Genomic DNA, 14,883 nt, shown 5'->3' with positions numbered 1-14,883 from the left:
CAGAGAAGTTGTATTTCACAATAGTAGTAGTGGCTAATAGTCAGCATTTTTGGCAGATTAATTGATAGAAATTGTATTAAGTTTGTTTTGCCTTGCACTAAATGAGAGGAAAATTTATAAATATTTGTAGTCTCAAAATATTTTGGAGATGATGCTTCTGAGTTAATAAAACATGCTTTAAGTTTTGTAGTGAATAATTACACAATTTCCTACTATAAATCAGAAAATCTGTGGTTTGAAGTTGATAATACAAAGGATGTTCAATGTTTTCCACATTTTCATTCTCTCAGAAACATTGCGAAAGACAGAAAGCTAATTTGCGAATTCGCTATAGACCTTCTCTTTTTCAACATATGGGAACACATTCTTCTTTGTCTGGAAAAATACAGAATCTGAAGGTATGTAGAAGTGTCTGGGTACTGAAAGGTTACTTTGATTTGTGCTATTTTAACATAATAGCAAGCTGTTAACAAAGACCAGTTCAAAGTAAAGTAGTACAGTTAAAGCATCAGAGTCTTTCTCCATCTCATATATCTCCACCATAACTTCCTTGTCCTTCTGTGTTTGACGGTGAGTCCAGTTACATAAGAAATGCGATCAGCAATAGGCCATCCTGCTCTGCATTCAATAAGATCTGGCCGTGGATTCAGCTCCACTGACCAGCCTTTTCCCCATAAATCCTTTGCTATGCAAAAATCTATCTAGCTGTTTCTTAAATATATTTAATGAGGTAGCCTCTACTGCTTCCCTGGGCAGAGAATTCCATAGGCTCACTCATCTCTGGAAAAAGCAGTTCCACCTCATTTCCATCCTATTTTTATTCCTCGGAATTTTGAGACTATGTCCCTTAATTCCAGACTCATTTACCAAACAACTTTTCTGTTTCTATCTTATCTATCCCTTTCATAATTTTATGCTTCTATAAAATCCCCTCGCATTCTTTTGGATTTCAGCAAGTATAGAACATAATGGTTGGCCACTGGGAAATTTCATTCTTGGTGGATAGAGAGGAGGCACTCGACAAAGCAGTCTCCCAGTTTACATTGTATCTCACTAATGTAGAGGAGGCCACATCAGGAGCACCAGATACAGCAGACTACCCCAACAGATTTGCAGGTGGAGTGTTGCTTCACCTGGGAGGACAGTTTGGAGCCCTGAATGGAGGTAGGGAGGAGGTGAATGGACAGGTGTAGCATTTCTGTCATTTGCACAGATAATTCCAGGAAGGAGATTAGTGGGGAGGGATGAATGAACAAGGGAATCATGGAGGGAACAATCCGTGCGGAAAGCGGAGAGTAGGCGGGGAGGACCCATATGGTGGTTGGATCTGGTTGAAAATGTGGAGAATGATGTATTGGATGCAGAGGTTCATGGGGTGGTAGGTGAGCAGAAGAGGAACTCTATCTCTGTTAAGGCAGCAGGAAGATGGGGTGAGCACGGATGTCTGGGAAATATAGGCATGGCCAGCAATAGTGGAGGAAGAGAAACCCCATTCTTTAAAGAAGGAGAGCAGCTGTGATGTCCTGAAGGAAAGCCTCATCCTGGAAAGAAATGTGGCAAAGGTGAAGGAACTGAGAAAAGGGAAACACATTTTTACAGAAGACAGGGTGAGTACAGGTATAGTCAAGATAGCTGTGGGATTCAACTGGCTTCTAAAAGATATCGGTAGACAGTTTGTCTCCAGAGATGGATACAGAGAGATTGAGAAATGGGAGAAAGGTGCAGAAATGGACTAAGTGAATTTAAGGGCGGGGTGGAAGTTGGAGGCAAGATTAATGAAATTGATGAGCATAGTGTGGTGCATGAAGCAGCACCAATTGAGTTGTCAATGAGTTGGGAGCATTACCAGGAAGGATCTGGAACATGAACTGTTCCACATAGCCTACAAAAAGGCAGGCATAGCTGGTGCTCATGCAGTGCCTATGGCTACTCCTTCAGTTTAGAGAAAGTGAGAGGAGCCGAAGGAGAAATTGTTGAGGGTGAAGACCAGTTTCACCAGATGGAGGAGAGTGGTAGTGGAGGAGAACTGGTCAGGTCTGTTGTTGAGAAAGAATCAGAGCTTTAAGGTCTTTGTTATGGCGGATAGAAGTGTATAAAGATTGGACATCCATGGTAAAAATGAGGAGGTCAGGACCAGGGGATTGAAAGTTGTTGAGGAGATCGAGACCATGTGAAGTATCACCGATGTAGGTGGGAAGGGGCTGAAACAAGGGGTAGAACGGAGTCGAGGTATACAGACATGTTCAGTGGGGCAGGAACAGTCGGAAACATTGGGCCTACCTGGACACTCAGGTTTGTGGATTTTGGGTAGGAGATAGAAACGAGTAGTGCAGGGGTAAAGGGAATTGTGGGTTTGGTGGCACTGGGTGGGAGATCTCCAGAGTTGATGATGTTAATGATGGTTTAGGTGACAGTGGCCTGATGGTCAAGAATGTGGTCCTTTTTAAGGCGTAAGTAAGAGGTGTTTGAGAGATGCCACTTGCCTCAGCAAGGTTGACGTCAGTCCTCCGCACTACAGTAGCACCCCCTTTGTCTTTGGGCTTTATGGTGAAGTTGAGATTGGTGCAGATAGAGTGAAGGGCAGTGCATTCAGAGGAGGTAGGGTTCAAGGAGGAGAGAGGAGTTCTGAAGCCGAACTGGTTGATGTATTGTCAGTAATCAGAGGTGAAAAGATCCAAAACAGGCAGAAAACCAGACCAGGGAGCCCAAGAGGAGGAGGAGGAGGAGAATTGGAGATGGGAGAAGGGGCCATCGGTGTGGGGTGCAGAATCCTTGCCAAAGAAGACAGAAACAGAAATGATGGAAGAAGGGCGTGGCACTTTGGTGGGTGCAGAACTCATTGAGTGTGAGCCAAGGGGGACAAACATAAGGCCTTTGCTGAGGACAGAATGTTCTACCTCAAAGAGGGGAAGGTTGTAGGGTACAGTGAGACAGAGTAGAGATTACAGCAGGGATCAGAGTGGGGGGGGAGGGAGAGAGTTGGTGGCATCAGAAAAAGCAGGAAAGTTGGGCTGTTCAGGGAAGATAGGGCGGGAGAAAGATGGAGACTGTGCAGACCAAAGAGGTGACGGGGAGCCTGAGAGACATGGGGATGTGGAGTGATTGTGGGACTAGGGGTGCCCAGGGGTCCAGTGGCAGCAAGGAAGGCCTCAACCTGGAGGTGGTGGTGGCTGAGGACTGGGCTGGTGCCAGAACTGGAGGCCATGTAATTCATGTTCTGAAGGAGTCTGGGATCGATGGAATCAGAGTTGGTGACAGTGGTATTTGCAGTCTGGAGCCGCCCAGGGCCATTGGAGCTGGAGTTGGCAATGGTGATATCCGCTGGTCCATAGGTATCCAGGGCTGTCAGGACTGGAGTTAGAGATGGTGGAATTCATGGTCTGGAGGTCTCTGATTGAATCGAGGTCCGAGAATGAGGCAGCAACAGACGTGGTCTAGAGACAGTGATCTTCCAATCCTTTCTGGATATGAGGAAGGTGAAGAACCAGCGGCTGACAGCATGGATCCAGCAGTGGATGAAATGTCAGAGAAGTCCTTGGCAGGCAGAGAAGAAAGAGGCCCAGAACTGTGGCAGAGCTGAGACAGACCCCACAGGTATGTCCACATAGCGGACAGGGTGGCACGTAGAATTTGGAGAGAGAAGCAGTCAAATGCAGGTACCTGAGATCCTCGGTGGTCCAAACTGGGAGGCCTCCAAATGGAGCTGGAAGCCATGTGGAGTAAGATGGCAGCAAAGACAAGTACCCAGGAAGAATACGTGGTTAAGGTAGTGTGTCTGGTGAGCACAAGGTCAATATGTCAGAAGGCAGCAGAGATCACAGAGGGGGAGCAGTGAGAGAGGGTCTAACTGAACGTCTCCAGGGTAGGTATACCTCAATGACACTTTGCAGTGGGGCAGCAAATCATAAACACAAGAGATTCTTATTACTCAACTCATGAACAGAAAAAAATTCTTCTTTAACTCTCATTAGTCCTACCCTCACTCTAGTTATTATTCTATTCTTCCCTTGCAAGTACAGCATCTTGGGGTTTTCCTTAATCCTACTCACCTAGGTCTTCTAAGTCCCTTTTCGGCTCTTTCCTGGCTACCTTATAACTGTCAAGAGTCTGGTATGATCTTTGTTTCCTAAATCTTAAGTATGCTTCCTCCTTCTTGACATGATGTTATACCATGGGTTCATCCATGTCAACCACGAGTTCTTCATCCTTTCCTTGCCTCAAAAGGACAAACCTATCCAAAACCAGATGTCTAAATCTCTCCTCGTGGGCTAAACCCCTAATCTCTGGAATCAGCCTTGTGAATCCCTGCACCACCTTCAAAGCCAATTCTGCAAGTGGAGACACCAAAACTGCATGCAATAAAGTTCTTCTTTCTATGTCTGAAATTGTAGATCATCTTATATCAGGTTTTCTCATTCTGTTATAGATTAGAACACTTCTCTGTGAACAATTTTGGTTCTTAATTACCTTGTGTGTTTTCCTCGCTGAAGTCATTGATTAGCAAAGACTTCTGAAAATAAAGCTCAAGATCATTTTCAAAATAACAGGCTAAAAGAAATTCTGACTCAGATTAATTTTTTTATTGAATGTACGTCAAAGCAGACAATGAAATGCGCTGTTTGCATTAACAACCAACAGAACCTAAGGTTGAGTTGGGGTAGCCCATAAGTGTTGCCATGTATTCTGGTACCATCATAGCATACCCACAATGCTTGGCAGAACAACACAGAACACAACATGTAACAAAGCAGCAACAGCAAAGCAAACCCCTTTGCTCCATCCCACACATTCACTCACATACACAGTCCTCCAACACCTCCCAAGACAAACGTCAGGTTCTCCAGCCTCCAATCTCATTGACTCGCAGTCAATGGGCCTCCTTCCTCAGTGGACTTCAGACTCATAGGCCTAGGGCCTGGGCCTTTGGGCTTCAGTTCCTGGATGTGATTAACCTTTAGACTTCAATCTTCAATCCCAGGACCAGCTGATGATGGGACTTGGAACTCAAGGCCTTGAACTCTGGCCACGCTGACTCGCATACATAGGGGGTCACCAGCTCTTATGCCTCCTGTTCCCATGGACATCGATGCTGGGACCTACCAATCTAAGGGGGGGGGGAACTCACTGACCTGGTGGGCTACCAGACCTTGCTGGTCCTCATACAGCACCTGACACACCCACATCCACAAATGTCCACTGTCACACGGCTACATTGCCATCCTTTGAGCATGGAGAGGAGGCCTAGACTTCATATGTCCTATATCAAGTCAAGTCAAGTCAACTTTTATTTTCATTTTGACCATAACTGCTGGTACAGTGCATAGTAAAAATGAGACGACGTTTTTCAGGACCACAGTACAAAAAACTAGACTGAACTATGTAATAATAAAACACAACACAGAGAAAGCTACACTAGACTACAGACCTACACTGGACTGCATAAAGTGCACAAAACAGTGCAGACATTACAATAAATAATAAACAGGACAGTAGGGCAAGGTGTCAGTCCAGGCTCTGGGTATTGAGGAGTCTGATAGCTTGGGGGAAGAAACTGTTACATAGTCTGGTCGTGAGAGCCCGAATGCTTCGGAGCCTTTTCCCAGACGGCAGGAGGGAGAAGAGATTGTATGAGGGGTGCATGGGGTCCTTCATAATGCTGTTCGCTTTGTGGATGCAGCGTGTAGTGTAAATGTCCGTGATGGCAGGAAGAGCCATCCATCTCACTGGTACTTGAATAAGGAGCAGAGGCCTGAACTTCGCCTGACCTCGAATTCCCACATACCTGTCCTTAAACCATAATCTGACCTCTAACACTCCACTGCCCCAATACCATCCCTATAAGTTTAAAAAAACTAATATTGGTGTGAAAATGCATTGGTTCCAGTTGGCTGTCAATCTTTTAACAAGAAAGTTTCTGTGCATACTGTAGATCAACTTTCTAGCTGTAGTGAGGGTCATTTACAAGTGTTACGAAACCCCGTAACCAGCTAACTTACCAGCAAAGATAGATGGATCAGCTGAGTCGGATGCTACTATTTTCAAACGTTTTATTCAACAAGGGCACAAACGTATGGTTAATACAAAACATTCAGATCATACACGTCGTCAAAACTCAATCTAAAACACCGGTGTAACCATAATCAATCAGAAATAAGCTCTACAGTTGTCTAGGGGGTAATACTGAGTCCAACGGAAATATAAAGAGTCACTCAGAAGTTTGCAGGCTTTTCCTTTCTGGGAACCCGCTGGGGTTTTTACGTTGTAGAGAGAGAGAGATGATTTAGAAAAGATGAACACTTGCCCGTCGTCTTGGCAGAGCAAATCCTTGGAATCAGGGGAGCAGACTTCCCCGTTGTTATTTAAAAGCAGTCTTTCGTTGGTTTTAGCCACAGATTCAAATTCGGAATCTAACGCACGTGGCTTCCTTCAAAATGGCGTCCCGCTCCCACGGGAATCGATATCGTGTTTCCTTGGTGTCTCCTGGGTGCGTCTGAGGGTTTCCCCCCCTCAGACCCGCCTTTATACTTCTTCACGGGATCGCAGGTGTCAATCAAGTTGCAGGTAATGCGATCTCTCTCTCAACCAGCCCACTTTGCCCGAGGGCTTTTCACGTGGTCTCCATGAGACAATAGTCAATGTCACCTTCATTCTGCTTCTTGGGAGAACATGGTCTCTCTCTCTTTTTGGGTCAGTTGACCCCCCCTTAACTAGGGTTCTTGTGATTCTCACAAAGGAGGGGGCCAACGGCATAACACCTCCCCCCATAACGGGTTTTTAACCAGCGGTTAAAAACAGGTTGGTACAGGATTTTTTTTTAATCTACATACTACACAAGCTTTTCTCTTCACAGAGTACTACTGTTATACATTCAAGTCAGGATCTAAACAGGTAACAAGTACAGTGCCCCTTTTCTTTAATACCTTACCCTACCGTGCCATACATCGTATATTTAATTCAGCACCTGGATAAACAATCCACTAGCACATTATCACTCCCCTTTATGTGCTGGATCTTAATATCAAATTCCTGCAGCATCAGACTCCAGCTTAATAACCTTCTGTTTTTATTTTTCATATTGTCCAAGAATACCAGCGGGTTGTGATCGGTATAGACCACTAGGGGTCTTTGCGCCGGACAAATGTACACTTCGAAATGTTGTATCGCTAACACAAGCGCTAACAATTCCTTCTCCACGGTAGAGTAATTCCTCTGGTGTCTATTGAACTTCCGAGAGAAATATGCTACCGGGTGCTCCACTCCATCCCCCGCTTGCTGCAATAGGACTGCTCCTGCCGCCTCGTCGCTGGCGTCCGTGGCCAAGGAGAAGGGGGTTAACAGATCGGGCGCTTTTAACACCGGGTCATGGCACAATACGGCTTTTAACTTTTCAAAGGCATTCTGACAAGAATGACCCCACTCAAATTTTTCCTCCTTCTGCAGTAATTTTGTAAGGGGGAGCGCAATGTCCGCGAAATTTTTACAGAATTTCCAATAGTATCCCACCATGCCCAGAAACCTCCTCAGGGCCCTTTTATTGTAGGGCACAGGGACCTCGGAAATAGCCCGGACCTTCGCCTGCACAGGGGCCAACTGCCCGTCTCCCACCACATACCCCAGATAGGTGATCGTGGCATGACCAAACTCACTCTTGGCGAGGTTTACAGTAAGGTGGGCTGCCGACATTCGAGTAAACAAACTTTCTACAGCCCCCAGATGCTCCTCCCAGGTGTCATTCCAAACTACCACATCGTCAAGGTAAGCCTTGGTGTGGGTTAACCCCTTTATCACAGCGTCTATCATCCACTGAAATGTCCCTGGGGCATTTTTCATCCCAAACGGCATAACGTTGTACTCGTACAACCCGGACGGGGTGACAAAGGCTGAAATCTCTCGAGCCCTGTCCGTTAAAGGAACGCACCAGTACCCCTTTAACAAGTCAATTTTTGTGATGTACCTTGCCTTCCCCATTTGATCAATGCAATCATCCACCCGGGGAAGAGGGTAAGCATCGGTCTGGGTAACCGCGTTGACCTTCCGATAATCGGTACAGAATCTTATGGTCCCGTCCGGCTTTGGGACAACCACGCAAGGAGAAGCCCACGCGGAAGAGGATTCGCGGATTATCCCAGCAGCTAGCATATGTTCAATCTCCTTCTCTACCAGCTGGCTCTTTTCAGGATTCATCCGATAAGGGGCTTGTTTAATAGGTTGGGTTGAGGTAGCTATCACATCATGTTGCGTCCCATTACACCTTCGGGGGACATCTGGGCATAAGTCTGCATGCCGGTTAACGAGCTGTATTACCTGCTCCCGCTGTTCAGGCTTTAAGTGGCCAACTTTACCCGCAAGATTCGCCAATACGACAGAGTTCTCTAATCTGGTAGGGACTATACCTATCTTGTCGAACCGTTCTGGTTCCTCCTTACCATCCCCCTCTACCTCATCGGCTTTCATGGCCGCGCCAACAACCGTGGGGGTGGGTTCGTGATACCCTTTTATCATGTTCACGTGAACTAACTGGGTCGGCTTTCGCCGGTCGGGGGTTTCGATCACGTAATTCAGCGAGTCTATTTTCTTACGCACTGTATATGGTCCTTGAAACCTCGCCCCCCAGGGGGTGAGTAGCTACCGGGAATAGGACCAGGACCCGGTCGCCCACGTGAAACTCTCGTTCTCTCGTTATACCACTGACCCATTTTTTCCTGAGAGGCTTTAAGGTTTTCGTTTGCCAAGGCGCATACTTGACGCAGCCTTTCCCGGAATTTCAGCACATAGTCGACCACACTGACTTGGGCGGTCGGGTTAGACCATTTTACGAAACCCCGTAACCAGGTAACTTACCAGCAAAGATAGATGGATCAGCTGAGTCGGATGCTACTATTTTCAAACGTTTTATTCAACAAGGGCACAAACGTATGGTTAATACAAAACATTCAGATCATATACGTCGTCAAAACTCAATCTAAAACACCGGTGTAACCATAATCAATCAGAAATAAGCTCTACAGTTGTCTAGGGGGTAATACTGAGTCCAACGGAAATATAAAGAGTCACTCAGAAGTTTGCAGGCTTTTCCTTTCTGGGAACCCGCTGGGGTTTTTACGTTGTAGAGAGAGAGAGATGATTTAGAAAAGATGAACACTTGCCCGTCGTCTTGGTAGAGCAAATCCTTGGAATCAGGGGAGCAGACTTCCCCGTTGTTATTTAAAAGCAGTCTTTCGTTGGTTTTAGCCACAGATTCAAATTCGGAATCTAACGCACGTGGCTTCCTTCAAAATGGCGTCCCGCTCCCACGGGAATCGATATCGTGTTTCCTTGGTGTCTCCTGGGTGCGTCTGAGGGTTTCCCCCCCTCAGACCCGCCTTTATACTTCTTCACGGGATCGCAGGTGTCAATCAAGTTGCAGGTAATGCGATCTCTCTCTCAACCAGCCCACTTTGCCCGAGGGCTTTTCACGTGGTCTCCATGAGACAATAGTCAATGTCACCTTCATTCTGCTTCTTGGGAGAACATGGTCTCTCTCTCTTTTTGGGTCAGTTGACCCCCCCTTAACTAGGGTTCTTGTGATTCTCACAAAGGAGGGGGCCAACGGCATAACACCTCCCCCCATAACGGGTTTTTAACCAGCGGTTAAAAACAGGTTGGTACAGGATTTTTTTTTAATCTACATACTACACAAGCTTTTCTCTTCACAGAGTACTACTGTTATACATTCAAGTCAGGATCTAAACAGGTAACAAGTACAGTGCCCCTTTTCTTTAATACCTTACCCTACCGTGCCATACATCGTATATTTAATTCAGCACCTGGATAAACAATCCACTAGCACATTATCACTCCCCTTTATGTGCTGGATCTTAATATCAAATTCCTGCAGCATCAGACTCCAGCTTAATAACCTTCTGTTTTTATTTTTCATATTGTCCAAGAATACCAGCGGGTTGTGATCGGTATAGACCACTAGGGGTCTTTGCGCCGGACAAATGTACACTTCGAAATGTTGTATCGCTAACACAAGCGCTAACAATTCCTTCTCCACGGTAGAGTAATTCCTCTGGTGTCTATTGAACTTCCGAGAGAAATATGCTACCGGGTGCTCCACTCCATCCCCCGCTTGCTGCAATAGGACTGCTCCTGCCGCCTCGTCGCTGGCGTCCGTGGCCAAGGAGAAGGGGGTTAACAGATCGGGCGCTTTTAACACCGGGTCATGGCACAATACGGCTTTTAACTTTTCAAAGGCATTCTGACAAGAATGACCCCACTCAAATTTTTCCTCCTTCTGCAGTAATTTTGTAAGGGGGAGCGCAATGTCCGCGAAATTTTTACAGAATTTCCAATAGTATCCCACCATGCCCAGAAACCTCCTCAGGGCCCTTTTATTGTAGGGCACAGGGACCTCGGAAATAGCCCGGACCTTCGCCTGCACAGGGGCCAACTGCCCGTCTCCCACCACATACCCCAGATAGGTGATCGTGGCATGACCAAACTCACTCTTGGCGAGGTTTACAGTAAGGTGGGCTGCCGACATTCGAGTAAACAAACTTTCTACAGCCCCCAGATGCTCCTCCCAGGTGTCATTCCAAACTACCACATCGTCAAGGTAAGCCTTGGTGTGGGTTAACCCCTTTATCACAGCGTCTATCATCCACTGAAATGTCCCTGGGGCATTTTTCATCCCAAACGGCATAACGTTGTACTCGTACAACCCGGACGGGGTGACAAAGGCTGAAATCTCTCGAGCCCTGTCCGTTAAAGGAACGCACCAGTACCCCTTTAACAAGTCAATTTTTGTGATGTACCTTGCCTTCCCCATTTGATCAATGCAATCATCCACCCGGGGAAGAGGGTAAGCATCGGTCTGGGTAACCGCGTTGACCTTCCGATAATCGGTACAGAATCTTATGGTCCCGTCCGGCTTTGGGACAACCACGCAAGGAGAAGCCCACGCGGAAGAGGATTCGCGGATTATCCCAGCAGCTAGCATATGTTCAATCTCCTTCTCTACCAGCTGGCTCTTTTCAGGATTCATCCGATAAGGGGCTTGTTTAATAGGTTGGGTTGAGGTAGCTATCACATCATGTTGCGTCCCATTACACCTTCGGGGAACATCTGGGCATAAGTCTGCATGCCGGTTAACGAGCTGTATTACCTGCTCCCGCTGTTCAGGCTTTAAGTGGCCAACTTTACCCGCAAGATTCGCCAATACGACAGAGTTCTCTAATCTGGTAGGGACTATACCTATCTTGTCGAACCGTTCTGGTTCCTCCTTACCATCCCCCTCTACCTCATCGGCTTTCATGGCCGCGCCAACAACCGTGGGGGTGGGTTCGTGATACCCTTTTATCATGTTCACGTGAACTAACTGGGTCGGCTTTCGCCGGTCGGGGGTTTCGATCACGTAATTCAGCGAGTCTATTTTCTTACGCACTGTATATGGTCCTTGAAACCTCGCCCCCCAGGGGGTGAGTAGCTACCGGGAATAGGACCAGGACCCGGTCGCCCACGTGAAACTCTCGTTCTCTCGTTATACCACTGACCCATTTTTTCCTGAGAGGCTTTAAGGTTTTCGTTTGCCAAGGCGCATACTTGACGCAGCCTTTCCCGGAATTTCAGCACATAGTCGACCACACTGACTTGGGCGGTCGGGTTAGACCATTTTACGAAACCCCGTAACCAGGTAACTTACCAGCAAAGATAGATGGATCAGCTGAGTCGGATGCTACTATTTTCAAACGTTTTATTCAACAAGGGCACAAACGTATGGTTAATACAAAACATTCAGATCATATACGTCGTCAAAACTCAATCTAAAACACCGGTGTAACCATAATCAATCAGAAATAAGCTCTACAGTTGTCTAGGGGGTAATACTGAGTCCAACGGAAATATAAAGAGTCACTCAGAAGTTTGCAGGCTTTTCCTTTCTGGGAACCCGCTGGGGTTTTTACGTTGTAGAGAGAGAGAGATGATTTAGAAAAGATGAACACTTGCCCGTCGTCTTGGTAGAGCAAATCCTTGGAATCAGGGGAGCAGACTTCCCCGTTGTTATTTAAAAGCAGTCTTTCGTTGGTTTTAGCCACAGATTCAAATTCGGAATCTAACGCACGTGGCTTCCTTCAAAATGGCGTCCCGCTCCCACGGGAATCGATATCGTGTTTCCTTGGTGTCTCCTGGGTGCGTCTGAGGGTTTCCCCCCCTCAGACCCGCCTTTATACTTCTTCACGGGATCGCAGGTGTCAATCAAGTTGCAGGTAATGCGATCTCTCTCTCAACCAGCCCACTTTGCCCGAGGGCTTTTCACGTGGTCTCCATGAGACAATAGTCAATGTCACCTTCATTCTGCTTCTTGGGAGAACATGGTCTCTCTCTCTTTTTGGGTCAGTTGACCCCCCCCCTTAACTAGGGTTCTTGTGATTCTCACAAAGGAGGGGGCCAACGGCATAACACAAGAATCAAGCGAAGGGTGGTATATTACAACTTTCAGAGCTGTTGGCATTCTGTTTCAGATTCAGATTCAGTTTGTTGTCATTTAGAAACCACAAATGCAATGCAGTTAAAAAATGAGACAACGTTCCTCCAGAATGATATCACAAAAGCACATGACAAAACAGAGTACACTAGAAAATCCACATAACATTTGGCAATCCCCAATCCAGAGTCCGGAGAGGCTGCTGCGTATTAATATCATGCTACCATCTTATCGCGTTCCCTGGAAAGGAGCTCCAAATCCACCAGACAAACAAGACCAAAAACTAAAGCTACAAGACCTGCACAAAACCACATAGTTACAACAGTGCAAGCAATAGCATAATTGATTAAAAAAAAACAGACCATGGGCACAGTAAAAATAGTCCAAAGATGTTAAAGGACTATAAGTTCAAAAGAAATCACCACACAGTTTCCACAAATCCCCAGGGTCCCCACAGACTCGCCATCCCACGCTGGCAGCAGAAGGGAGTACCCCCGCTATGGACTTCCAAGGTGCCGCCCAACTCAGCCTCACAGACGCAGCACACAATGAAAGCTCCGTCGAACCCAGCCTCGCAGACGTAGCACACACTGAAAGCGACCTGACCGCAGCGGACTCCGAGTCATTCGAACCTCCGAACTGACGACCATCCCCTCCAGCACAGCTTCTCCGAGCACCATCCTCTGCCGAGCGTATTAAGACAACCCCGCCAACGGTCATTGGCAACGCGACCCCGAGGACTGGGGGCCTGTTCTTCCCAGCAGAGACCTGGACCTCACAGCAGCAGCAGCAACGAAGAAGGTCTTCCTGGAGATTTCCCGATGTTCTTCCGTGCTCCCACATCCGTTTTCAATCGATTATGATTGTGCACAGCACCCCACTTCACAAATAACAGATCATCAGCTCCAGAGTGGCTGCTGCAAGCTGCGTCGTGCCGCCATCTTGGAAAGCACGCCTGATCGTGTACTGTACCTGTTTAGGTTGGAATATCAGTTTTATTTAGCTTTACTAAAGCATTAGCACAAAGGATTTAATTTTCAGACATACCTCCAACCCACAGATGGAATATTAAAATAAATCTATGGTTTTCCATCCTTCCCTCAAAATAAGACAGGAGAATTAATACCATACAACCTTAGCATGCCAGTAGCTGCAAATGTTTTGATGCTCATTTCAAAAAGTTGACTGTTTCCAAGCTGTGCCTGCATGTGAATAGCTAGGATTTATGGTTTTCAAGTACTTATTGTAATCTTTTTGTTTCAAATTAAAGGATAAGGATTTTAAGAAACAATTATTACTTAAGAGGCATTCAAATCCTACTGCAGAATTAACAACCAGCTTGAAAATCTACCAACATCATAGTCTGGAGAAGGCCTACAAAGGAGAAGATTTCTTCTGGACATATACTCCAGTGGCAGGGGACTTCATCAAATTTAAGTTCTACCAGCCACTGAAAGTTGAAAGGTTGGTTTAAAATTGTATTATGTAGACATATTTCAGATTGCCAAAATCACTCACCCATATTCACTTCATTTCTAATAGTTCTTGCCATTTACACTGTGAAGTTATTTACCTCTGTTTCATAGGATTACTTTCCATTTCATCTCAAAATTATGTATCATTTTACTTAAAGTCAGCAGAAGAGTTGAAGATCTACAATGTGACTTTAAAACTGGCTAGTCACATGCTGGTGCACTAATAAATAGCAGCAAAGTTGTGTGGCAATTGTAGCTCATGTCCATGATTTTTCACAATATACTTTCATTTTGAACAGAAAAGAAGAACTTAGTCATATAGCCTTGTCATTGAGTCCATGCAACAACATTGGTATGGCAGTCCAATACCTTTCCTATAGTTCCCTAACTTGGTGTACCTTCTTTTTGTGCTCTACTATAAAGAATCAAGTGCCTGTAAAAGTAAAAAGATATTTCATGTTCTCAACGCTCCTTTGAGGAGACTCTCAGAGCAATGAGTTGCAGATTTGTAAGTAGGTTACCTGCTTACATCTTCATCATGAGCAGAGTAATTGTTCACTTTGGCTGTGAAAGGCACTTGTTTCAAAAATAGTAGTGGTAGATGAAACAGAAATGCTCTCAGATATTTAACAAGAAATAACTATCATTTGTGGAATGATTTACTCGCACAAGAATATATTTTCTGGAAAGATAGGAAAAACAGATGAAGAGAAATTAAGTAAAATTTTATCATTATCCCAGTAAGTCAGTCAAATGTTTTTAATGTTAAATCAGCAGAGTATTTCTGAGTGAATTAATACATATTCTTAAAGTGAAGCAGTGATATTTAATTTTAACCTGGTACCCTGTAAGAATACATAAGAGAATAGGTGAGGGTGGTGGATTATTGGGGGTAGATTAAAATAAAAACAAGCATTGCAGGTGGGCAAGGACCACATT

The 14,883-nt window shown here is 45.7% G+C and overlaps 1 protein-coding gene across 4 annotated transcripts in view; it reads left to right on the top strand.

Moving 5' to 3' along the window:
• LOC140726403 (alpha-1,3-mannosyl-glycoprotein 4-beta-N-acetylglucosaminyltransferase B-like) overlaps nt 1-14,883 on the top strand; it is a 203,860-nt gene that overhangs the window by 175,696 nt on the left and 13,281 nt on the right. For all 4 annotated transcript variants that reach the window (XM_073042738.1, XM_073042737.1, XM_073042739.1 and 1 more), the window contains exons 10-11: nt 291-398; nt 13,740-13,933. In XM_073042738.1, the coding sequence (XP_072898839.1) occupies nt 291-398; nt 13,740-13,933 (302 nt within the window). The remainder of the gene's footprint in view (nt 1-290; nt 399-13,739; nt 13,934-14,883) is intronic.

The sequence above is a fragment of the Hemitrygon akajei genome, chromosome 4 (assembly GCF_048418815.1).
Source record: "Hemitrygon akajei chromosome 4, sHemAka1.3, whole genome shotgun sequence".
Taxonomy (NCBI): domain Eukaryota; kingdom Metazoa; phylum Chordata; class Chondrichthyes; order Myliobatiformes; family Dasyatidae; genus Hemitrygon; species Hemitrygon akajei.
Note: the sequence above shows the minus strand (reverse complement) of the source record. Positions and strands in the feature narration are given on the sequence as shown.